This window comes from Alexandromys fortis, unplaced genomic scaffold (genome assembly GCF_014885135.2).
Source record: "Alexandromys fortis isolate MF-2015 unplaced genomic scaffold, M_Fortis_MF-2015_v1.1 scaffold_222, whole genome shotgun sequence".
NCBI lineage: Eukaryota > Metazoa > Chordata > Mammalia > Rodentia > Cricetidae > Alexandromys > Alexandromys fortis.
In genome coordinates, this window is record NW_026068108.1 from 1,163,805 (window position 1) to 1,189,335 (window position 25,531).

At 41.5% G+C, this 25,531-nt stretch overlaps 1 protein-coding gene across 2 annotated transcripts in view; it reads left to right on the forward strand.

Moving 5' to 3' along the window:
* The first annotated feature begins 2,018 nt into the window (after positions 1-2,018).
* Positions 2,019-25,531, forward strand: part of Cstpp1 (centriolar satellite-associated tubulin polyglutamylase complex regulator 1) — a 180,804-nt gene continuing 157,291 nt past the window's right edge. For both annotated transcript variants that reach the window (XM_050124336.1, XM_050124337.1), the window contains exon 1: positions 2,019-2,140. In XM_050124336.1, coding sequence (XP_049980293.1) covers positions 2,020-2,140 — 121 coding nt within the window. In that variant the 5' untranslated portion in view covers position 2,019. The remainder of the gene's footprint in view (positions 2,141-25,531) is intronic.

The following is a 25,531-nucleotide window of genomic DNA, read 5'->3' on the forward strand; positions in this document are numbered from 1 at the left end:
GTGGTCAGCCCACTGGCCTGGATGTTGATATAGCTGAGATCCACTTCCAGCCCTCCCACAGAGTAGAAAGCCACTTTTGTGACCCATGCCTCAGTTTTCCTACTTAGAAAAGAGGGAATTGCCTTAGTTTTCATGAGGCAAAACATATGAAATTATCCTCAAATGCCTGGAGGCTGCTGGAGAGTAAGATAAGACTGTCATCTGCAGTCATTACCACATTAGCATTGCTTGATCTCTAGCACGGACAAAGAAGACCCTAGATTCCATCCCAGCTCCAAATAAAACAGAGTTTGTGACACGTGCCTAGAATCACAGCACTCCAGAGATGGAGGCAGGGAGATGGGAAGTTCAAGGTCATCTTTGGCTACCTAGTGAGTTACAGGCAAGCCTGAAAAACATAAGGCCCTATCTCAATCTAAAAAAATTTATTATTACTTTACATTATAGTAATAAGCCCAAATATAAGGTACCCTCAATCTTCATGAGGAGTGGTGGAGGAAGGAGAAGGCAACTCTTTTAAATCAAATTTGTAAGACTTCCTATCAAATTCATTATCTCAGAACACTAAACACTGCTCCTAGTTTGGCTCTGTCACTTTCTAATTTCCACATCCAAATTCAGAGTGACTCAGAGGAGCCTAGAGTCGAGACATATATACGAATTTAAGGGAAAAGGAGAATTGCAAGATCTGAGAGGCTCCTTGTTAGCAGAAGCTAAGAACAGGCCACTCAGAACATGAGAGAAGATGCTTCTCTTTCCTTCTCCCAGTGTAGGTGGTCTGTGGGATTCCCAGCCTCTCCTTGGATGGTAAAAATTTTGTTTTCTTTCTTTCTCACAAAACCTCCCCTTGTTGAAGGGGGGAAGAAAGGGAACTTACTTAAAAAAAAAAACCAAAAGTGAGGACCAAGTGACTTTTTCTGCTACTGTTGGATTATGACAGCTGCTACAGATCTATATTGTGGGGAGGGAGGAGCAAAAGGAAATATCTCTTTGGAAACCAATGGATGGTCTTTCTTTTTTTTAAAAAAAAAGGGGGGTATAATTGGGCGGGGGATCTAATAAATGCTATGGTTTTTGATCCACTTCCTTTGTGAAGTATCTCTGTAGGAGAAAGGAAAACCACTTGACGAGGTATCCAATAATAAGGGATAAGAGAAGTAGAGTCTAAAGATGAAAAGGAATTTCAGAGGAATGCCAGCTAACTTACAGGGGACTTAATGAGTAGTTTTCAAAATGACATTTTACTGGGTGGGTGGCACACACCTTTTTAAACAGCCCTCTGCAAGGCAGAGGCAGGCAGATCTCTGTAAGTTCAAGGCCAGCCTGATCTAAATCAAGTTCCAAGTCAACCAGGGCTTTGTGAGACCCTGTCTCTCTCTCTATGTACATATACATTTATTTATTTGGGGCAGGGGACACGTGGAGGTCAGAGAACAACTTGAAGGAGATGATGCTCTTTTCTTTTCTTTTTTTGGGGGGCCTCGATCAGAAGGACTTGGGCCCCTGCTCTTTTCTTCACCATACGGGGTACCTTAGTTTGAACTCAGTGACTAAAGGTGTTGAACCATCTCACGGGCCCTTAATGAAAACCTCTTGTGTCTAACCCTGTTAGGTGCTAAAATGCACATCCCTGACCCCAAGAAGCTACCAATATACAATGAGTACTTTGTAGCAACTTAAGAGAGTAAATACTAAAAGTGATTAATAATAGGTAACAAGACTTCAGTTTTGTGTGAGATACATAATAATTATCATTAGGATATACAAAAATTATGAAATCCAGAAATTGTGGAAATGAGCCAGTGACAGTAATTCTGGCATCACGAAATATGTCACATTCAGTGCTTTAAAAACAAGTCCTAAATATAGGAGCTAAAAAAAAAAAAAAAAAGAAGAAGAAAAGAAAAATCTTGAAGAGACTACTTCCGGAACTTGAGTAGTGGGCTCCGCGTTGCCAGTCGGAGCTGTTTATGTGACACCCTCTCCGCCTTCTATTTCTTCTCTGGCCGCATGGGTACCATGGCAACAGAGACAGGCTGTAGCCTGGATTCCGGAAGCCGGAGAGCTGGAGCGTGGAAACTACCCGGTCAAAGGATGCTGAGTCCCGAGCGCCTAGCTCTACCGGACTACGAATATCTGGGTAGGGGGGCGTCTTTCAGCTTCGGGAAAGGAAAGAAGTGAAGTTAGGTGGAGGAGTGGGGCGGAGACGGGGTGGAGCCTGAATGTAGCGGGTCTGGATGGAATGGGGAGGGACAGAAAGAGGGGCTCCAGGGCCTGAGCCTCTAATGTAGGGCCAAATAAGAATGAAAAATAACATTTATGAAGTAAACAATGTCTGAACTCTGTGGACTAGCACTCGGGGAATGAGCATTGCGTTCAAAATAACACAGTTAAGAAGCTGAGGCCCTAAACAGGGCTGTTCCTGATAGGTTGGTATTGGAGTAAACTTGGCCTTTGAAGTGACATCAGACATTTTGTGAATAATAATTTTGCTTTCATAGTGCGATGTAATTTCGAGCTTTTCTCTTTTGTCACACACTGTGGCAAGCATTTTGCATGCAGCATTCTTTCTTTGATTCTTATTAACAGACTTAGAAGGGGTTGCCGTTTTCTACTTTACAGATGGAGAAACTAAGGCTAAAGAGACAACTTGCATAAAACCACACAGTTAGATAGTGGTAGAATCATATTTGCCACTGCTTTTGAGCTAAGACTATGTATGTGGTAGAACGTACTGTGCTTTGATAAGCACCTTACAGTGAGTGTGAAAAGCATTTACTTATACGCATACTTATACACTTAAAAATTCACAGACTTAAATTTAGAGGAATTTTAAGCTTGTAGACGATTGAGCCAATAGTAGAGAGTTCTTTTTACCCTCTATATCTTCTATTTCGCTTCTTATTCTCCTTTTTTTTTCTGTTTTCTTTTTTCAAAACAAGGTTTCTGTGTGTAGCCCTGGCTATCTTAGAACTTGCTCTGTAGACAAGGCTGACTTCAAACTCAAAGCTCAGAGATCCACCTGCCTCTGCCTCCCCAGTGCTGGTATGTTAAAGGCATGCACCACCACTGTCTGGCTTCTATATAGCGTCTATTATTAATAATATTGTATTGGTGTGATACATTTCTTTTTTTTAAACTTTATTTGCCTTTATTTCATGCGCATTGGTATAATGATGTCAGATTCTCTTGAACTGGAGCTACAGACAGCTGCGAGCTGCCATGTGGGTGCTGGGAATCGAACCAGGGTCCTCTGGAGGAGCAGTCAGTGCTCTTAACCACTGAACCATCTCACCAGCCCCCTGTGATACATTTCTTGCAATTGATTATTAGCTCAGTGTGATTACCAAAAGCCTATATTTTACATTGGGGGTTTAATCTTTGTGCTGAGCAGTTTTCTGGACTTTGACAAATTCATATTATCATACAGTCACTATTAAGGTATACAACAGAATCATTTCATTGTTCTGAAAACCCTCAGTGCTTCACCCCTTCATCCATCCCCTGCCCCACCCCTTTCCACCACTGAGCTTACTGACTTTCAAATGTTGCCCCTTTGCCAGTGATTGGAGCCATTCTGTTTATCCTTCACAGGTCTTTCACTTAGGAATTGGGCTTTAAAGCCACTCTGTATCTTTTTGTAGCTTGGTAGATCATTTCTTTTTTTTTTTTCTTTTTTGATTTTTCAAGACAGGGTTTCTCTGTGTCACCCTGGCTGTTCTGGAACTTACTCTGTAGACCAGGCTAGCCTTGAACTCCCAGGGATACTCCTGTCTCTGCCTATCTACTGCATGAATCATCACACCTGGTAGATGATTAAATTTTCTTAATTAACCATATGAAACGTTGCTTCAGAACAGCTTTTTAATATAAAGACTTTTATTTTGGGGGATAGCTTAGCAGTTAAGAGCATGTGCTACTTTTCCAGAGGACCTGAGTTTGGATCCCGTCACCCCCACAGTACTTGCAACTCCAGCTCAGGGGCTCCTGGGCCTCTTCTGAACTCTGCAGGCACACACACACACACACACACACACACACACAGAGCAGATACATACAAACAGAAATTTATAGTAAAAGGACACACGTCCGTTTCCACAAGTCCGGCATGTTCCTCACAGGTACTGGCTTTCTGTGCATCCTTCTACAGATTATTCTGCACATAGAAGAACACGGAGCATGTCTGTAATCCCAGCAGTCGGGAGGCAGAGGAAGGTCTGATCTACAGAGAAAGTTCCAGGATACCTAGGGTTGATACACAGAGAAGCCACCTTTGAGGGCAGGGTGGGAAGTACACCTGTGTCTTAGGGTTACTACTGTTGTGATGAGACACCATGACCAAAAATAATTTGGGGAGGAAAGGGTTTATTTGGCTCATAGTTCCATGTAACAGTTCATCATCCAAAGCAGTGAGGATAGGAACTCAAGCAAGGCAGGAACCTGGAGGCAGGCACTGATACAGAGACAATTCAGGGGTAATGCTAACTGGCTTGCTCCTCCTGGATTATTCGACTTGCTTTCTTTTTTTTTTCTTGGGTTTTTTTTGTTTGTTTTTGTTTTTGTTTTTTTAAGACAGGGTTTCTCTGTGTAACACTCCTTGCTGTCCTAAAACTAGCTCTTGTAGACCAGGCTGGCCTCAGCTCACAGAGATCCTCCTGCCTCTGCCCCCTGAGTGCTTGGATTAAAGGCGAGCACCACCACTGCCTGGCTTGACTTGCTTTCTTATAAACCCAGGACCACTAGCCCAGAAATGGCACCACCCACAATGGGCTGATCCCCATTGTGACCCCATTGATCACTGATTACCCCCATTGATCACTAATTAAGAAAATGCTCTACAGGCTTGCCTATAGCTTACAGCTCCTTTTGGGGGGCATTTTTCTCCATTGGAGTTTCCTCCTCAGATGACTTTAGCTAGAAGCACAGATAACTTTGTACCTAATGTGTAACAATATCAGCACCTATACTTTTGGTAAAGATTTTAGGTGTTTTGCTAGTTTACTTACTACTCCATGAGCTGTGAAATATTTGGCCATCCGAGTACCTTGTCAGTTCCTTGGATTTTTGCTATTTAAAGTCCATATCTCAGAGGCGTGTCTGTGGTTGACTGCTGCCTTGACAAACAGAAGTTGGTCTCTTTCTAAGTGGCGTAAGTGAAAGACTGGTTTAGTGGCAGTGTTGACAGTCTGTGAGCTAATTCATTGTTTGAGGGCACTTGAAAAGTTTCAGTGTTCATGGACTTCAACTATCCACTGTTCTTGAATCCTGCACAAATGTTCCTTTGCCTCTCTTGTGTAGTTTAAAAGTCCTGATTGGCATCAGGATATTCGTACTTCCCTGAGCAAGTCATGTCACTCACTGACTTCCTTATGGTTCAGCAAATTGAGTAATTGCTGAAACACATTTATTCTTACCTAAGAACTAGCCCTGCCTATTACAGCATGCTCTCTTATAGAGATATGTTGTTTTGAAACATTCACTCTCAACATAATGACCATTAACAACCACGCCCTAGAAGCTGTGCATGGTGACACATGACTATAATTTTAGCACTGGGGCCACTGAGGCAAGAGGATCCTGGATTTGAGGCCACTTTGGCATACATAGTGAATTCTTGTCTCAAAGATTATTAAAATCAATGGATAAACAAATAAAATTTAAAAGTCATTCTTTATAGGTTAGATCATATTTCTGATTTAAGATCTTGAAATCTGTTTATTTTTTTAATACACTTTGATTAACTTACAATTTATAAATTCACTTGCATATATTGGGCTAGAAAGGAAATACACATAGAGAACAAAATACTATAGATAGGAAAGTCCATGGCACTCACTAAAAGAAAAACAAAAACTACAGCTGAGTACCCCTGGGAGGTACATCTAGAATCCCTGTTTAGGATTATAGAGTGGGGCGCAGTGACACCTGTAAGTGAATGCCTGTAGGCATCCCTTCTGCCTGCTAGCTAGGAATTGTATTGGGTTTTTGACTATTTCTGAAGAAAGCAGCCTTTCCTCATGTTGGGTAAACTGATTTGATTTCCACATTGACTTGGTGAATTTGGAACCTATAATCCTGACCTGGCTAAGGTCGCCAGGAAAGATGTTCATGTAGGCAGTCAGTGTAGCAACAGACACTGTACTGACATCCGGCCTGAAGAGAGGGCCTGGTAAGGAGATGAAGGCTAGGTATCCCAGCCACATGGAGGCGTATGCCAGCAGCTGAGTGCGTCTGTATGTCTGCTGGGTGTGGAGAACTCTAGAGCCGAAGGGAGCCTGTTCCAGACCCAGACTTACACAACTGCCTAGTGCCGACCTGAGCGTGAGTGTGAGGGGTGAGGTTCCTTCTTACTCCACCTAATTGTGGAAGTGTGTGCTTTCACTTGTACTCAGGCTGGCTCCTCTGCTTCTGTAGAACCGGTTGGTACTGGGGTGACATAATAGCTATCTCTAGGAAACCAGAAATCAGAGGTTGCACTCTTCCTTTGAGGTCTGTGTATGTAGAAGAATTACAATAAATGATAGAGGTTTTTTCTTTAATCTGGCATTAAAAATTTTTTGGTTGCTTTTTAAAAACTGTGTCTATGAAGGAGATAGGTGATGAGTGTGGGTAAGTGTGCCAGTCTGCACATGTAGGGTGAGGCCAGCTTATAGCAGTCAGTTTACTCCTTTCCCCATGTGGGTCCTAGACATGTATGCACATACATGTGTACATGCAAATACACACATGCGCACACATGCTGGTATCAAATGTCAAGTTAATAAGTGGTGGAATTAGGATTATAATTGAGCAATCTAGTTCAAGTCCACATGGTTAAATTCTGCTATCAATACATAGAGTGGCTCCAGCCAAAAGTGGGTTCCTTACTATTACATAGGCTCATACAAGGATCCCTGGAGTGAATTCAGCTGACTCCAAAGGCTTCGTTTAGTATTTCTGCTCATGAGGGGGCCTCCTAGGAATCAGGATGGATCAAGAAATGCCAGTATTCCAGTTCTCTCTTGTCAGTGGACTCATCCTCAGGGCCAGGCAGTGAGGAAGGGAACTTCTAACCATTTGAGGGAGTTCCTTTCTTCCAGTAGTGATCATTGTAGCTGGTGTGGCTGTGAAGAATTTGCCTACACTCTCTATGGCCTGGCTTTCTGCATCTGAGAAATGTGAACAGTGGAGCTGGTTGTGGTGGAGCACGCCTGTATTATCAGCACTCCGCATGTACAGGCAGCATCAGGATTTTGAGGGTAGCCTGCACTACAGCTGGAGGCCAGCCAGGGCTGCAGGCCTGGAGCATACCAACACTTAGTGCAGATGTTGTGAGAAGAGGAGCGCATCCTTTCAGAGCACCTGGGTAGGAGCAGAGTAAGTGGTGGCTGCCCTTACTTCGTCATTATACAAATAGAGCCCGTGTCCATGGCAACCGTGAAAATGAGCCTTTTAGATTTTGTGCTGTGGGGAGGGAAGGAGTAATTTCCACTCCACCTCAGCTCTGAATCCAACACCTTGCTTACATGGTGTGTCACGCTCCCCATGTGTTCCCTTTAGTCACTGGCTGGGCCGGACAGACCCTCTTGAAAGGGAGATGTCTCTCTGGGGGGTGGCTGTGCTTGAGGTCAGCCTTCCTGCCTCTCTCCTTTATTCATGACAGGCTTACATCATGGTCAAGAAGCCTTCTGGCTCCCCCGCCCTCTTCTCATTTCTGGTCAAGGTGTTTCCTCCAGAACATCTCTTCATGTTTGCTCCTGTTTTAGTGTCTGCTTCTCAGAGTCCCTAAACTAAAACAATATCATTGATGCAGCCCTTTCCAGCCATGAAGTTGATGCCGTTTCTCTAAGTCTTGGCAAAGGTTCTGACTTGGAATTTATTCAACTTGGAAGACTTTTAATGTTTCTAAATTTTTTTGTATTTGTTTATACTATAACATGAAGTTTACTTGTCTGACTGCCAAACACATTAATTTTGTTTTTGAAGGAATCCTGATAAATTTATTTTTGTTTGAAATGTAATTAGTGAGCCTTCAAATCCAATACTACACTATAGAACATTGATACTTAATCAGCTGAGATTGTCTTCAGAAAGCATAGTCTTTAGGTTGTTTCAGAACTGAAATGAAATGAAATATATGTGTTATGCTGATTGTAAATCTTTGGAAACCAGATTAATATAAAAGATTCACTTTAGAATAGCTACAGAGCTGTTCACAATCACCTGTCTTTTCCCTCCACTCCTTCTCTTCCCGAGTAATCAAAAGCAAGCCCAAGTGTAAAGTATCTTTTGACATACATGGAAGATGGAACACACTCTTAAATGAGCAGGACACCAAGGGACCGAGAAAGAAGCACCATCGTGGAGTGTACCGGATGTTTCGGGAGCTGGCAGCTCTTTCGGCTCCCTCCCCATTTGGTCAGCAGCTTCTCTGTCATGGAAGGGGCAACAGGCAGTTGTCTTGTTGGGCTAGTTCAGGAATGTGCCCTTTGGAAGTGGTTCCTGGAAATTTAGCCTACACCGTCTTTGCCACCTTTCTGAGGGCTCTGTAGCTCATTGTTGGGGGAATGGGAGGAGCAGATGAATTCCAGGGCTTGTGGTTTCTGACCCTTGGTCACGTCCATTTCTCCAAAATAAGTTGCAGAGTGATTTCATTGTTGTTCCAAAAAGAATTCTTTTAAATTTTTGAACTTGTTTATTATTTATATTCAAGTAATAATAAAGTCTTACAAGTTCTGTCCAAAAGTTGGTGATCATTTTTCTTTTTCTCTTGCATACATATACTACTTGCCTAGGTTAGATGAGTAGGTAACTAAGCATTTTCAAAGGTTCTTATAGATCAGAAAAGACATTCATGAGCCTCTTTTCCTGTTCTTATCAGCTACCTTGTTTTCCTCCTGGATCCTTGGTTAGCGTCTGTTTCTTATTAGAATGTAAGCCAGGGGGGCAGGCTTTTCTCGGTATCTCTAATGTTAGTATAGTGGTTGACCGAAGTGAAGTGCTCAATTGTTGAATGAATGATTTGCTTCAAGCAGCAGAATACATTTAAAAATAAATGGGAGGAAGGAATCTAGTTTAGCCAACAGTTACTGAATCTTACCAAGTGAAGAGACACTATATCCTCACCCTCTTTTTGATGGATTAAAAAAAAAAAAAGGATGAGTGATTAAAATCTGCCCTGGATGCTTTTGGCTTTAAACTCTGATTATACCTAAGCTCAGTTCTCGGTTGATAACAGTTTCTACGCCTTGGTTACCCAACCATAAGATTTAATCATGTTTTAAAGGTGATTATTTGTCCTTTAGCGTGTGAGCGCTGTGATTTGACTGGGAGGAGAGTTACCCTTGTCAAGTAACCCAGGTCTCCTTCTGGCTCTGGTTGCCCTTGTATCACTTCCCGAGCAGCTGTAGGAAACAGTTCATTCTGTGATTGGAATTTCAAGTCAAAACACATTTATCTGAACAGAATTTTAATGATTTATCAAAGAGAGGAGGGATTTTCCCAAACACATCTGAATTTACCAAAGTACTGATCTCATTAAATACATTCTTCTTGAGCACTTTTCTTTAAATGAAGCAATTACTGCTGAAATTATCAAGTATATTTTTCATAAAAGCTTTTTGAATAAGTTTTGTTTGATTAGCAGGAGAAAAGTAAACATTGTTTTAAAAGGCCCTTTCCAGGGCCCATTCTTTTTTTTTTTTTTTTCATTGAATTAGCTTTTAGAGTCTCTCTTCTTCGGAGAGAGTGGGAACCCTTTTCCTGGCTGTCGTCCTGTGTGTAGCAGCATCTGGCCCTGAGATTACAGGTGCTCAGCATAATTCCAGTTCAGCTTCTGTAATCGAACACAGAGATCTGCTTGTGCCTCAGGATGTAACCAGGTGTTTGTCAAACTCAGGTTTCTCTCACCTGGGATACAGACACAGACACCTGGCAGCAACAGCGCTGTACCACATTGTTGTTGTTTGTTATGTTTTTGGAAAGTGTCTCATGTAGCCCAGGTTGGCCTTGCATTGGATAGTTGACGATGGCTTTAAACTCCTGATCCCTTCTTTCTCTACCTTCCATGTGCTGGGGTGTACAGCTCCCCATTGCCTTAGGGAAAACAATCTTGTGCAGAATTCCTCCCATGGCAGACTTACGTACAGCGTGTTCTAAATGGGAAAATTATATATTTAAAATAGGCATGTTTGAAACAATAACACTTTGAATGTGAAATGTACCAAAGGCCACATGTTTTTTATTTTGCTTGTCAAATGGAGAGGTGGCTGCCAGAACCACTGGACACCATGGTTCTCATGCCCTAAAGTCCTGCAGTTGACAGATATTCAGACAACAGCACAAAGAAGTTTAGCCCATGAGAAAGTGAGTCTGGGCACTTGGGCTGCCCTCCTTTTTCTCTCCGTGGAGTTCTTCCCAGCTTTGCCCCTTCTGTCTCATCTTAGATTTCCAAAAAGGAGAGATTAAATGTGTCTGTATTTCAGCATGTTCACTGCACGGACAACATGAGGCTGGCGCTTGGGCCACTGTGCAGCCTGTCATATGGAAGGGATTGCCTTTCAAAGGAGATTATAATTGTGTATGTAGCCACACAAATGCACATTCTGCCTGAAGGAAAATGCAGAGAAGAGGAGGCCTGCGCTGCCACTCAGGTCCCTTTGTGGAAGCTGCACAAGAAGCCCTTGCATGCCATAGTCACCTCTTTCGGGCTTAATGAGTCATCTTTGTGTGTTAGCTACTTAAAAGGAAAAAGGAAAGAAGAAATGCACTCTCCCCCAAGTGAATTGCTTTTATTAGCCCTGCAGCTTTGTCTTAAAGAGTTTGAATATTCCTGATGACATCATTTACAATGCAAGTGCACAGACAGTACACAAAAATCCAGCGTTTGAGTATCCAGACGAACTTAGACAAATTTAGAAAAAACGGTAACAATGTTCTTTATAAACAATGAACACAGGAGCTTAAACAACATGCACAACCCTAGTCTTTTGGGGATGTAATACAATGAAAGTTGGCCACAGCAAAAACTAAAAGTTCAGTGCCCTTGTATTATTTACAGTTCAGACTTGAGTTTATGGTCTTGTAATCCCAAGCAGTATGTTCAGTTAATGTAGAAAATATGGGTTTACTCTGTGGGTAAATTATTATGCTCTTTGAGCTGTGGGGTTTTACCTGTGAAAATAAAAACGGCAAAAGAAATATTGCCACCTGCTTTACAAGAATGTGGAGAGATTGAGAAGATTATCATGGGGAGTTCTTTATAGGGATGGTGTTTTGTAGATAGAAAATTCTGCTATTATTTTCATTGATTAAATTTCCCCAACAAATAAAGTTGATAAGAGCTCACAAGGCAGAGAAGATGAATTAATATAAGCCAGGAATCTTGAAAGTAAACCATTGAATGAGACCTAAATTGTCTTTCCTAATAGTCTGCGAACTATTAGCCCTGCTGTCTAGCCTATGATCAATTCCTGAGTTCTCACAGATGGAGTGCATACTTGGCCACCATGCAAAGGATGGTGGTCATATAGGTAAATGAGAGTGAACTAGACTGTCAGGGAGAGTGGCTTCATGGTTGTACTACAAATATTCTCTGGAGTCTTGCTAATCTTTTCCTTGTCTGGACATTGGGAGGCTTTGGCCTTTGCTTTTCAGTAGATATTTGATTTTTTAATCTCATATTTTTAAAGCAGCAACAAATTACAAGAAGTGGCTGATTGATCTCACATTGTGAAATTTTTTTTTTCCCCTTAGTGTGATGAGAGAAAAATCACTGTGGTTGAAAGACTTAACAATAGGCTTGCCACCTTGAAAGTCTTCAAACTCAGCCAGTTAATGACAACAGCTTTTGTTTTAGATAAGAAGGTATACTAGGAAACAGTATATTTGTTTTTGTTGTTGGTTTTATTTTTAAAATGACATATCTATATGTGTGTCTATGTGTGTGTTTGTACAGTGTAGTACCGATTTCAGGCCAGAAGAGGTTGTCAGATTCCTGGATCTACAGTTACATACACTTGTGATATACTGAACTCAGAATCTCTGCAAAAGCAGGATGCTCTCTTAACCCCAGAGCTATCTATCTCTCAGCCCCCAATTTATATTTTTAAATGACAGAATTATTACTGAAATATCTTCTTCTATTTTTGTGGTTATTTTCGTATTTTGGGCAATACCTGAGAAGACTCCTAAGGTTCCTTTGCAAGTTCAGGATTTCATCTTTTATTTCCAATTATAGTTAGTAGTATTTGGGTACCTTCATTTTGTTATATCCAAATCAGCAAAGTCCCCGCAAAAGCCAACAAGGAGACCGAGTCCCATACATAAAAGCAAAGAGACTTTATTTTAAGCATTTTAAGCAAGTTTGCAAACTCTGTCTCTCTGCATGTCCAACGTATTGGAATAAACAGAGAGCCTCGAACTTAATTAGAATAGGGTTTTATAGTAGTAAAGGTGGGGGTGAGGGGTGATTGGCTGACATTTGTCTAGGGGTGTCCTGGTTGAGTATGTTCTGGCAGGTGGTCATGTCTATAGCAGTTGGAATGTTAGGCATTTCCTTTGAATGGTCCGTTCTTGGGTGGAGGTCGGGTAATCTCAGCTTGTGGTTCTTCCTGCAACCCTGCTTCAGGGTAAACTACTGAGACTCAGGCCTCTTATTAAATTTATAGATGGCTGAGTTCTACTCTGGCAGGTGATAATGGTTGGAAGTAAAGAGCTTCCTTTGGATGACCTTACTTAGTTTATTATGGCTGGCTCCCACAGACATATTAAGGGGAAAAACTATTTTATTTAAATTCTAAATCTAAGGCAAGATCCATGTCTTTTAATTAGTTATTTATTTTTAAAGAAACAGCGTCCTATTTTAAAATTATTTTTTTATTTTAGTGTGTATTTTGCCTGCAAATGTGTGTATGTGTTGCCCATGGAGACAAGGAGAGAACATTGGAACCCAAAACTGGAGTTATGGATGGTGGGAGCCACCATGTGGGTGCTAGGAACTGGACTTGGGTCCTCTGCAAGAGCATCAAGTGCTCTTAACTGCTGAGCCATCTCTAATTCTTTTTTTTTTTTTAAATACAGACTATAAGGCAAGCATGGTATTAAAAGACCCCTGGAGTGGGGAGACTCTCACTCAAGTCTTGGGATAACATGCCCCCCCCCCCCCCGGAACTCACAAGAGACTGTCCTTGCTGCAATCACACGAGGTTTATTGACAGGAACCAACCAGTTGGGGCCAAAACTCATTTCCCACACAGGGATAGAGGAGTTTGACCCCAAGTAGCTGGGAGAGGGGGTATTTAGGGGAAGAAACCACAACCCAAGGGTAGGAAGGGTGTTATTGGAAAATTCCAAAAATACCAGTGATCATTGGAAAATTCAGAAAATACCAGTGATAATCTCAAGGGGGGTATCACCACTTGACTGTGGCTTTCTGGCATGAGTCTAACCAACGTCTATCTTGGGCAGGAGAATTATGGTGTCTGTCTCTCTGCCCTTCTTCCCAGAATTCTGTCTTTCCCGCCTACCTGAGATCCACCCTACGAACTAGCCCAACACAGTTTCTTTAATCAACTACTGAAAGTAATACAAATACAGAGGGACCTCCTACACCAATGAAATTATTGCCTACACCAAGTTCATAGAGATTTATATTTTTTTATTCTGAGAGTTTTAATAGTGCTGGCTTTATATTTAGGCCTATGGTCCATTTTGGGTTAACTTTTATATGTAGTTTGAGGTAGGAACCAGGTACAAAGCAATGGGACTTCCTTGCTGTGGTCATTAAGTCTGGCTGCCTAGATGTGGGACTACAGTATAGAACTGTTGAAGGTTCGGACTGAAGATAAATTACCTGTCTTAGATGAGGTAGACTACTTAAGCAAAGTAAGTTTTGTTTTATTCTGGATAGCACTGGCTTTGGGTTGGAGAACCCATAGTTTATGTGCTGTTTGTCTTTGCACATTTTCCTCTAGTTCAGAATGTGGCATCTGAGAAGGGAATAGAGCCATCATCATTTCTAAAGGTAGTGTTTCCTTGGTTAGTCGATGGAAAATTAATTTAGAAAGAAACCGTAATGTAAGTTCTGTGAAATTCTAAGAAATTGTTTTATGGCTATCTATGTTATAATGAAGTTTTTATCAATTAGTTAGTATTAGTCATGACCATCTTAAGCCTTCTTTGTGAATTAGCCTAATACTGTAATTCAATGGAAATAGTTACACTATGAGGTGACTTTGTCCTGCAGTACAAACTATGTGACCTTGGGTAGTTTCATTTGTAAGACAGGTAAGCCAGCCTTATCTGACTCCTAGGTTGATTGTGAAGTTCAAAGAGGTAATGTACGGGAGAGTATTTAGTAGTAACCTTTCAGGAGCAATTACAGTGTTATTGTTTAAGTTGTGAAGGTCACCTTGTCCACTAGACTACGGGTCCTGGGGACAGGAGTGTAGTCTGACTCGTGCCATCCTATCCCCCATGTTTACACACAGCAGCAGGCCCGTGAACTTCCTTGTTGAATATTGCTAGTCAGATTAGTCAGATCCATTCATTTATACTTTTTAGAAAAATTATATGGTTCAAATAAAGTAGGAAGGTGTGTACGGTAACTCACATTTATAATCCAAGCACTCAAGAAGTGAAGCAGGAGGCTTGCCACAAGCTCCAAAGTAAGTTCAAGACTGACTTGTGCAACAGACTAAGATGCTGTTAAAAAATAAATAAAATAGGGTTTGATCCCATGCTTTTTCAGTCCCGTGGGATCAAACCAGATTCTCTGAACGTGGCGGACAATGAGGGCTGACTGAGAAGCCAAGGACAATGGCACTGGGTTTTGATCCTACTGCATGTACTGGCTTTCTTTATGGGAGCCTAGTCTGTTTGGATGTGCACCTTCCTAGACCTGGATGGAGTGGGGAGGACCTTGGACTTCCCACAGGGCAGGGAACCCTGACTGCTATTTGGACTGGAGAGAGAGGGGAAGGGGGAGAGGAGAGGGAAACGGGAGGTGGGGAGGAGGCAGAAATTTTTAATAAAAATAAAATAGGGTCTGGAGAGATAGCTTGGTGGGTAAGAGAGTTTACTGCTCTTTCAGAGGACCCAGGTTCAGCTTTTGACACCCACATCATGGCTCACCTGTAACTCCAGTTCCAGATGGTTTCTTCTGACCTCCTTGAGCTCCTGTACACACATAGAGTGCACTTAAATACATTCAGGAATTCATACACATAAAATACAGTAAATCTTATAAAAACACCTTAAATAAATGCAAGCAAGAAAAGTATTCTTCTTTTAAGGATAGACAGAGTGGAGTGGTCTACTCCAAACTGCCATAAAAGACTTGGCTTCTGTAATGCTTTTTATCCTAGCTGTAGATTTGGTCCCTTTCCTCAGAATCCACGGGGACTGAAGAAACTTTTTATTCTTCAAGTGAATAAGGGACATCACTCATTATACTTAGTTCTAGAAGACTCAAAACACTCTATTTATATGTTAAAATCACATAAATCATATGACAAAGCAGCCACAAAAGAAGCTAAGAAATGTGGCATGTTTGTGTGTGTGTGTGTGTGTGTGCGCGCGCGCACGTGTGCTCACATGTGTGCTGTAAAGGAAGAAGGATTTATAAAAGAAAATATCACCAAGGATGGTGGCACATGCCTTTATGTGCACTTAGAAGGCAGAGGTCAGCCTGGTCAACATAGCAAGTTCCAGACCAGTAGAGCAATAAAACCCTGTCATCAATAATAATAACAAAATATGAGAAAATATCCATAAGCTTACAGAATCTATGCTGGGAAACTCTAGCAATGTTTTTATCCTTAGCTACGTATTCTAATTTGTATCTGAAGATTTGAGGAACAAGAGATGAAATAAAAGAGAATACTATATCCATAGAGCAACAATAAATTATTTTGATTAAAATAAAATTTTAAGATTTCTAGCAGAAAACAAAATCAATATTTATTTATTTGTTGTTTTTGTTTTTGAGACAGAGTTTCTTTGTATAACTCTGGCTGTCCTGAATCTAGCTATATATATCAGGCTGGCCTTGAATTCACAGAGTTTCACCTGCCTCTGCCTCTCAAGTTCTGAGATTAAAGACACGTGTCACCACTGCCTGGCAAAAATCAATATTTATAAAAAGAAATTTTATTATCTCATAAGAGGATATAAAATAAAATTATGAGAAATATAGTACCAAGTAAAGTTTTAAAAGGTAGAAAAATGAAAAAGGAAAAACTGTAGAAAGTGGAGAGGTAGTTGGGCTTAGTTGAGCCCTCTGTGTGTGTGTGTTTTTAATTCCTTTCTCTTTAACTTTTTTAGTCTCCAAGGAATCATAATATTCAGTTTTTGTCATGATTTGTTTACTTTGTTCAAAGAAAAACTTCAGCATTGTGATTATACATGGAAGCACACAAAACTTCAAAGTCCCATTCCACATCCTGATTCGAGAAGGGCAGAAAGTAAGGACTGGTTTGTTTACTGGTCAATGGCGGGAGTGGAGCAGTGTGAACTTAGGAGCTGTGATGACACAGAAATGCAGGGTCTGACTGCTGCGTCCAGCTCTCCCTTGTCTGCAGCCCCGTGGAGTGCTGAACCCTGTACTTAGTGTATTTCTGAGACCACGGGAAGCAGGACTGTGGGAACGGAAGGAGTAGTGTGCAATCCAGAGGCCGATGGGATGGAGTCTGTGGTGAGCCTTAATTGACTTCCTGGTAGAGGACCAGTGTGCTGGAGGACAGGGAATTTGCAGGGTGAGGTTTTAGTGGGCCATCATTATGTTGTTGCAGAACTGGAGGAGCGTGGTAGGAAAAAGATGAGAAGAAAACAGGCCGTCTGTATCTAGGGAGAGAGATGTGTGTCCTAGGGCCTTCGTTCCCTTCTTTTCCTTCTCATGTAGGTGGTGAGACCCCCCAGGGTCTGTAATGACTGCTAGGAGATTCTTGGATGCTGTGTTAAGTATATTTATTTATTAATATAAATTAATATATCTATATAATATAATAAAGTAATATGCCTCTTAAATCAGATTTTTATCACAACCTAAAAGCCACCTCATCTTTTTGGGGGGAGAGATGGGTACTGTTGGGAACAGCCTTTCTCAGTAGCTGACCATCATAGAGCTTACAATGTGGGTCAGGCTGGCCTCAAATTCTTGGTGATTCTCCTACTCAAACTCCTGTGTACTGGGATTATGGATATATGCCACTGTGCCCAGCTCTGAAACCACTCATTCTTAAAAATGGACAATAAATTCTCCACATGATTGAAATAGAGAAGGAGGACCATGCCTGTGGTTCTGCAATGGCACATATGGCCAGGATCCTAGCTTATCTGGCCCATCCCTGTTCCCTCAAAAAAGAAGTAATTGCGTATAATAAAATGTATGGAGTGGTGGAAAATTTGCTAACATCTGGTTTCTGAGCCTTGGCTACCGCTTTTATCTAAGTGTCCTCGGACAATTATATAACCTCCTTAAGCCTCAGTTTCCTCAGCTATACGATGGTATGGATATATGCCTTCGTTTGTGGCTGTGAAAATTAAATGAAGCTAAGCACATAGCGCACGGCTTTTGGCACATCGCAGCTAACCCTCCCCAGAGGTTTGTATTTTATGGGCCTGACTGTGGCTTCACTTTGAAGGACTGAGCTCACACATTCTTCAGAGAACTACTTAGCGATGTGCACACTCGAGAAGCCCACATCTTCTGAAGTGGCTTGTTAGAGACTCTTTCCCATGCAGATTTGCAAACCAAGTGTGTAAAAATCACACGCTGCACTTGTTGCCTGGCAGCACGTGTCCCTGAGTGGCAGTACATGGCTTGCATTGTAATGCTATCAGTGCTGGGGCCAGCTGGCTGGACGCACACTGCCCCTTGTGCTAGGAACTCCATTCCTCAACAGAATAGCAGCCAGCACTGGGGTTAACAGAAAATGACAAACCAGGCATGGATGAGGGAGGCGCCAGCAGAGCAGCGGGATGTCCTTTGATTTGCTTCTGTTATTTGCATGTCTATCTTGTGATGTCTGTGAAATGTTCAGAATGACAAAGTTTTTAAAAGACCTGCTGACTCCGCCTGGAAAATGTGAAAAACCTCCCATTTAGTGACCTATTATATCCAGCTAGCCTGCGTTTTCTATATCTTTTTCTTCATTTTTTATTAATGCAAACATTTGCATGAAGACAGAACCCTTGCTTCTTAAAGAGTTCATCTGCTCCTGCTGCTCAATGGCCTTGCCATGCAAGAGCACAACAGAACCTTTGTTATGCATTCAGCAAAGCTGTTTATGAACGGTGGCTTACTGAGCACTGCTTCCTGTGCTCTGGACTTCCATTCTGTCTAAAAAGAAAATAGTTTTTAGGAGTGAAAAGAATTTAGACTTTCTTTTATTGGAGTCCTGGATGTCCAAATGACGAGCAGCCCCCAGATTTGTGAGGAACTGGTAATTGCATCGAATGCAGTTTTCCACTTTACCTTGAGCATAGTGAGGCTCTTAGAACAGCAGAAGGAACAAGTGCTTGCTCATTAGAATAGAGAGAAGGCAGTCAAAAGGCAACTTGAACCGTGCTTGAGAAGAGGACAAAAGCAGCTTCCTTGAAAGAACCCTAATATTGTAGTTGAGGCTGTTTGGTCCTGAGGCCTGTGTGTTTGCACTGCCGTCTGTAGATCGTGTGCACAGTTTATGTAGGCAGCCAGTAAACATCTGGAGGACTCCTGTGTGGAAGGGGCTGCACAGCCGTCTGTAGATCGTGTGCACAGTTTATGTAGGCAGTCAGTAAACATCTGGAGGACTCCTGTGTGGAAGGGGCTAAAAGATAAATGAGTCATGATACTTGTTCATTTTTAAGAACAAGAGGTCTGACAAAATGTGTTGCATGTGGGTAGCAGGAATAGCCTGTGTCCAGGAGAACGTGCTAGGGACATATCTAGGGTAGGTGTTAGGGGTTCAGAAAGTGAAAAGATTGTTTCTAGCTGGAAGAGAATTGGGGAACACTTTTTTTTGGGGGGGGAACACTTCTTGAAGCTGACAGCATTTGAACTGGGCCTGGTGGGAAATGCAGGATCGGCTAGTCCAGCCTTCCTAAAAGTAATGAGTAAAAGAGTATTGGTTTAGAAGATGATCCGAAGTGTATTTTCACTCTACGTGTTTCTTTTTTTTCTTTTTCTTTTTTTTAATTTTATTTTTTTATTTTTCGAGACAGTGGTTCTCCGTAGCTTTTGGTTCCTGTCCTAGAACTAGCTCTTGTAGACCAGGCTGGCCTCGAACTCACAGAGATCCACCTGCCTCTGCCTCCTGAGTGCAGGGATTAAAGGCGCGCGCCACCACCGCCCAGCCCGAAGTCTATTTTCACAGGGTGTGTTGGTAGGGCTTTATACCATTAATGTAGATGATGCTAAACGTTAGCATGGATCTTATGAGTGAAGTAAACTGTGGCCTCTGTCTAGCCTGGACTCTTCAGTCATTCGTCTTGTGTGATTTTTGTGCGCTTTGGCCTGGGCCCGTGGGGCATCTATAACTATCTACAATGGCCTCCTTTGCTTTTGTAACAGAAGTAGAAATGACCAGGATTACCAAGCATTGTTACAGTCATATCCTTGAGCAGGCTATGGGCAGCTCTAGGGGGGATTTGACAGGTGAATCTGCCATTTGAAAACAATTTCCATCTTTACAGAGAGGCCTTCTCCATACAAGGCGAAAGCGCAGGAGTTCTAATCCAGTGAGGGTTAGCCACCTTAAATGAGACTTGTCTAGTTGCCGTTGTCAGGGAAGTGAGAGGCTGTTACTGTTATGTGAGTAACAGAATAGGTTTTTTTTTTAAAAAAAAAAGCAACAACACTTTAAACATAAAATATCAAGTAAATTATAAAGTTTTACATTAATATCTCATGGCTATTATCACTAACTTGAATTAAATCTCACATTGCCATTGTAAAAAACTTTGTTAATTTAATCATGATCTGTCAATCACCCTCCAAGATCTACAACTTTGGGAGACTATATGGGACAATTCATATCTCCCTCGTGACTTTACTATTTGTGCCTGATGTAACATTGTAAGTGGTATGTCACTGTCCCCAGGAATGGCAGTTTGAAGGATTGGGTTGGGGTTTGAAGCTTAAAACCTGTCATGCTTTCTGGGAAATAGATTTCTGTGCATTGACTTGATAAACGCATCCTCTGTGGATCGCTATCTTTGCAAAGTTGTTTTCATGACAGGGTCCCTCAGTTCCCTGTGGGAAGTGTAAATGCCGTGTCAGGGTCCTCTGGTACTCAGGAAGTACGTCTGTTATAATCTGCTCACTGAGCACTCCAAGCCGGAATCTCATTCTGTAGTTTCTGGTACTTGGAATTGCTGGGCTCCATCCTACTCATTCTGTATTATGAGATTTAGTCTGGAAATGCTATAATGGAATTTAAGCACTTAGTCTTTTTTTTTTTTTTTTTTTGGTTTTTCAAGACAGGGTTTCACTTAGTCTTAATTGGCATCCTCAAAATATATTCCCAGTTTTAGAGTAAGAAAAGGGAGAGAGGAGGAGTAATGGCTGCCCAGAGACTGTTTGGACTACGGGACTCTCAGTTCTGCACATCTGTTAATGGTGCAGAGCCTCTTTAGGCTTTAGTTCTTCTTCTTCTTCTTCTTCTTCTTCTTCTTCTTCTTCTTCTTCTTCTTCTTCTTCTTCTTCTTCTTCTTCTTCTTCTTCTTCTTTTTCCTCCTCCTCCTCCTCCTCCTCCTCCTCCTCCTCCTCCTCCTCCTCCTCCTCCTCTTCTTCTTCTTCTTCTTCTTCTTTTTTCAAGACAGGGTTTCTCTGTGATTTTCGAGCCTGTCCTGGAACTAGCTCTTGTAGACCAGGCTGGTCTCGAACTCACAGAGATCCGCCTGCCTCCTAGGCTTTAGTTCTTATACTCTACAGAGATCTTTAGTCACCGCTTGCCTTCTGGTGTCACAGGTCATGTTAGCTTGTATGTTGTGTTTTGTCCACTTGTAGTACTCCTTTGGGTAATTCAGTGTGACTAGCTGTGTTCTGGTGCTTTGGCCACACAGAGGCCATGGATTAGTTTTGTCTGTTTTATAATTAACTACTAATGTGAAAGATTGCTCTTTAATTTGTAAATTTGTTCCCAGAATTCTCCATTTGGTATATAGAATGCTACTTTTTTGGGGAGTGGTGGCGAGGGAACTTGTGTGTCAGCCTGTCTAGTGTCTGGGATTGGGAGCGGCTCTCCCTTCAAGGGCAGCAGTCCAGACCAGAGCCTGAGTGGAGAGTGTCTTCACAGCTGGCCAGCTTTTAACCTTTTCTATTACAATTTGTAAAAAACAGACAGGGTGTTAATAGAAGAAATACAAACCAACCTCCCATTGAAATATACACAGCATTGTTTGGAATCAATAAAGCTAAAAGCTGCCAAGAGTGGTGGTGTGTGTTTTTAGCCCCTGAACTTGGGAGATAGAGGCAGGAGGGTCTCTGAGTTCAAGGCCAGCCTGGTCTACAGAGCCAGTTCTTGAACAGCTAGGGCTACACAGAAAAATCCTGTCTCTAAAATACAGACAAGAAAGCTTTAGAATTTTTATCCATGTATTTGTTTGTTTATTTATTTTGTGTGTATGGGGCAGAGGTGTGAACATGTCTCATGTTACATGTTTAGAGGTCAGAAGACAACTTTGGAAGTCAAATTTTTCCTTCCACCATGTGGGTTTTGGGGATTATGCTCAAAAGGTCAGGCATCCCTACCTCTGAGCCATCTTGCTAGCCCATATTTCTCTCTGTATTTTTAAAGCATTCTTCTTAGGGTGGGAATGTAGCTTAGTTAGTAGAATGCATGCCTCATCTGTCCAAAATCCTGGGTTCCCCAACACTGGTTGTGATGGTGTGTACGTTGAAGCCCATCTCTTGGGAGGTGACGCAGAAGTCTTAGAAATGCAAGGTCACCCTACAGAATGACTTCAAATCCTGCCTGGACTACCTAAGGCCCTGTCTCAAGAAGAAAGGAACCTAGAGAAAGGAATGAAGAAAGTCTGCCTCTTAAACCGAGGAGAACTGCCACCCATCCACTCGTCTGTGTCTTATCTGTGTCATCTGAAGCCATAAACAAAATTAGAGTGTATAATTTGAAAGCCTAGAGACAAAAGCCTAGAGGTGTTTATTAGAGTTCATAACTTAACTGTGTCGTTTACTCATTAAGCACCTTCCTACTGTTAGTAGTGAAGAGCTAAGTACGTGTTAGAAGGGACACATGGAAGATTTGGGGCTTTTCTTATTTTGTTGTTCCCCCCCCTTGTTTCATTGATACAGTCTTGTTGTATATCCCTGATTAGTCTTGAACGTGCAAAAATCCTCTTACCTCAGCCTCCTGAGTGCTGGAATTACAGGAGTAAACCAACTTGCTGTTTGTTTTTGAAAGGCAATAATGTCAAATGGAAGAACGTTAGCTTTGGGCTCAAACCTGGATGTGAATCCTATCTCTCAGCCAGTGGCAGACTTCAGCTGGCTCCCTGACCTCTCTCTGCTGTCTGCTTCACTGAGCTGTATGGGAATTAAATGTGATTATTTTTCTCATTTCCTCATCCCCTTTGGTCAAGGGCAATTGGTTTAGTGTGGACTAAGATCAAAGATGTTCTCACAGAAGATAAAATGTTTTAGCTGAACACACTGTATTCTAGGACCCAGATAATACAAATAAAGATGGAAGATGCAAACAGTAAGCCTGGAAGTCTAGAAACTTATTAATCCAGTTAGCTATTTGTTTATACTTTCCATGATCATGTATAGGATGATGTTAGAAATTTATAAATGATGTTGAACTTGAGACATATAAGCAGTGACAGGCTGGTGGCTGAGCAGACTCAGATTCCTCATCCTAAAGAACAGTTTGAATTTAGTTTAAAATTTATTTCTGCTCCTCAGCATTTGAGTCTTCAGAGCACAAAGAATGAAGTGTGCTTCAGAAAAGTTCTGGAATGAGAGGGAAAAGTCAGGTTTAAGATAGAATATATGTGTAATATATGTATACATATACCCTGCTTTTTCCTACATTGCTACTTCCTTGTATTTATTGATAGCATGTATAATAACTCATTAATATATTTCTGGTAAGACTTGTTTATTCAAGTGTTAAGACAGTTTTAAATGATAATTTAAAAGTGGAAATGGTGTAACTAATGCTGTGGGTGGAAATTCTAGACCCCTCAAGCAGGAATCCCCAAATAGGCTCCCTTATCGCTTAACTGTGAAATCAACAGCTGGCGCTTTGATGGTGTTTGTGTTTGGGAGGAGAGCAAAGGGAAATCAGTGTGGACTTTCCCTGTGGAAATTAGGGCCTGCTAAGTAATTAGCAGTTAATAAGTGAGTGCTTCCCACAGGTTTAAAAGTCCTAACTAGAATGGGTATATGATTATGTAAATTATTATAGATATAGAAACCTTTTTGTCGTTGTTGTTTGTTTTTTGAGACAGGGTCTTTCTACTTAGACCTGGCTGTCCTGGAACTCACAGAGATCCACCTGCCTCTTCTGAGTGCTGGATTAAAGTAGGTTTTTTTTTTTTCTTCAGACACATTTTTAGTCCCAGTCATTTTAAAAGCAGGAGCCACTGTGGTATGAAGAGGTAGTGTGACCAGCATAGTCTTTCTGATCTACAGTTCCATTACTCCCTTGATTCATATAAAAGATAAGGCAATGTTTACTTATACTTCATTTTACTTGGATTTTTCATTTAGCATGGTAAAAGTATAAATGTCTTATCTCAGACAATGCTATCAGATCATGACTTTTGCAACTAGGTGTTAATGGGGATTTCAGGACGGTGAAGCCTTATTGATACGGGTTGGAAGACTTAGTCCTGACCGTGTTGTGGAAGTCACGGCAAAGCAGAAGAGGAAAAGCCAGTCTGAAATGCTTTTCCTTTTCCAAAAAGGCAGCTCAGGTGCCCAGATATCTTTCCCCTCCGGGGGTGCAGGTGTGCTGTTTGAATTCTTTAATCGCTCACATCAATTAAAAACGACTCCTTTGCATTTCCAAAGCGGTGCAAAGCAGCGTTCTCCACATTTACTCCTGGGCCAGAGCCTTGGACTTACTGAGTCTCATTGAAGTTTGAGCCACTGTAAGGATTTTCTGGGCTGGGTGGTACACTTCACCACAGAGAGCACAGGACTGATAAGAGCTACAAGTGAGGAGAACAGGAAGAGCAGTTAAGAGAGAGCTCCACACTTCCTCTTGGCTGGCCGGAATTCCCACGGAGGAGCCTTTCCCTCCTGTCTCCGTGCCTCTTTTTAAACTCCTACCCTTAGCTCAGATTAAAGAAAGCAGCAGCGCTTTGTGACCTGCAAAGGGGTGGGGTGAATACCTTGTGGTAGAGTGACTGGTTCTTGGTAAGACACTTGGAAATTTGGAGGCAAGTCCTGACTTCACACAGATGCTGGTCTGTATGCAGGCAGGGTCAGGATAATAAGGTGCTCACACACGTGACAGTCATGTATGTACATGTATGCCCACAGTTCACATGGACAGGACTAGATCACATCCCTCAGGTGATTTTGCTATATTCATGCCTTATGCTCTTGGTAACATGAAGATAACTTTGCTTCCATGGCTTCCATGGTGTTAATGATGAGGCTTTTGTGAAGAGCATGGGTGCTTGGACAAGACAAACCTTGATTTGAATCTCAGCTTCTCTTACTACTAGCTATGTGATCTCGAGCATGTTGCTTTAATTCTTTGAAGTTTCGACTATTCCAACTGTAAAATAGAAGTCTTCAAATACTTATCATGAGATTGTTGCTAATATTAAATAAAATTATGCATTAGAACAATTAATCTGGCACATTGTTGAATAAGTTGGACAGGGGCTCAAAATAGTAGGTATTATTTGTAATATAGTAAACTAAGTGTCTGACTGAATGATAAATGTTAAACAGGCAAAATCCTACTCCAGTCTATTTTCAAAAAAAAAAATTCTCCTTTTTTGCCCCTAGGATGAAAATACTTTGACTCTAACTATTACAAAAACATTCCCACTGACTTTCAGTCCCTGGAGCTAGGGAGGAGAAGGAGCAGGACTGCTTCTAAGTAGTCGTTCTTTCATTTCTAAATGAAATGAATGGGGGAGGGCATACTGAATTCTGTAGTTTCCTTAGGTGCAGGTAAGTCATCAAAAGCCAGAGAGCCCAAGGTAGGAAGGGTTTTGTGAAGCAGGTAGAAGAAAGGAAGGGGGTACAGCGGTGAAACATGACTGTGTTGTAATATTAGCCTAGCTGGGTTTTTCTTCTTAGTTTAATATACTTGAGTATGATGAGAACAGTGTTAGAATTTGACATACATGCATTATTTTTTAGTTTTACTCTCAAGACAGGGTTACAAGCATCTTTACTTCTTTGTAACTCCTCTGTTTGTTTTACTACAGAGTTAAATTACATAGCTTTGTACACTTGATAAAGCCTCAAACAAATGTAAGTTAAGTAACTATTCAAAGTTAAGCTGCAAAAAGCAGTCATTTGAACCCAGGTCTTTATGACTTTAATATACTATTACACCGGGCACAGAGACACATGCCCTTA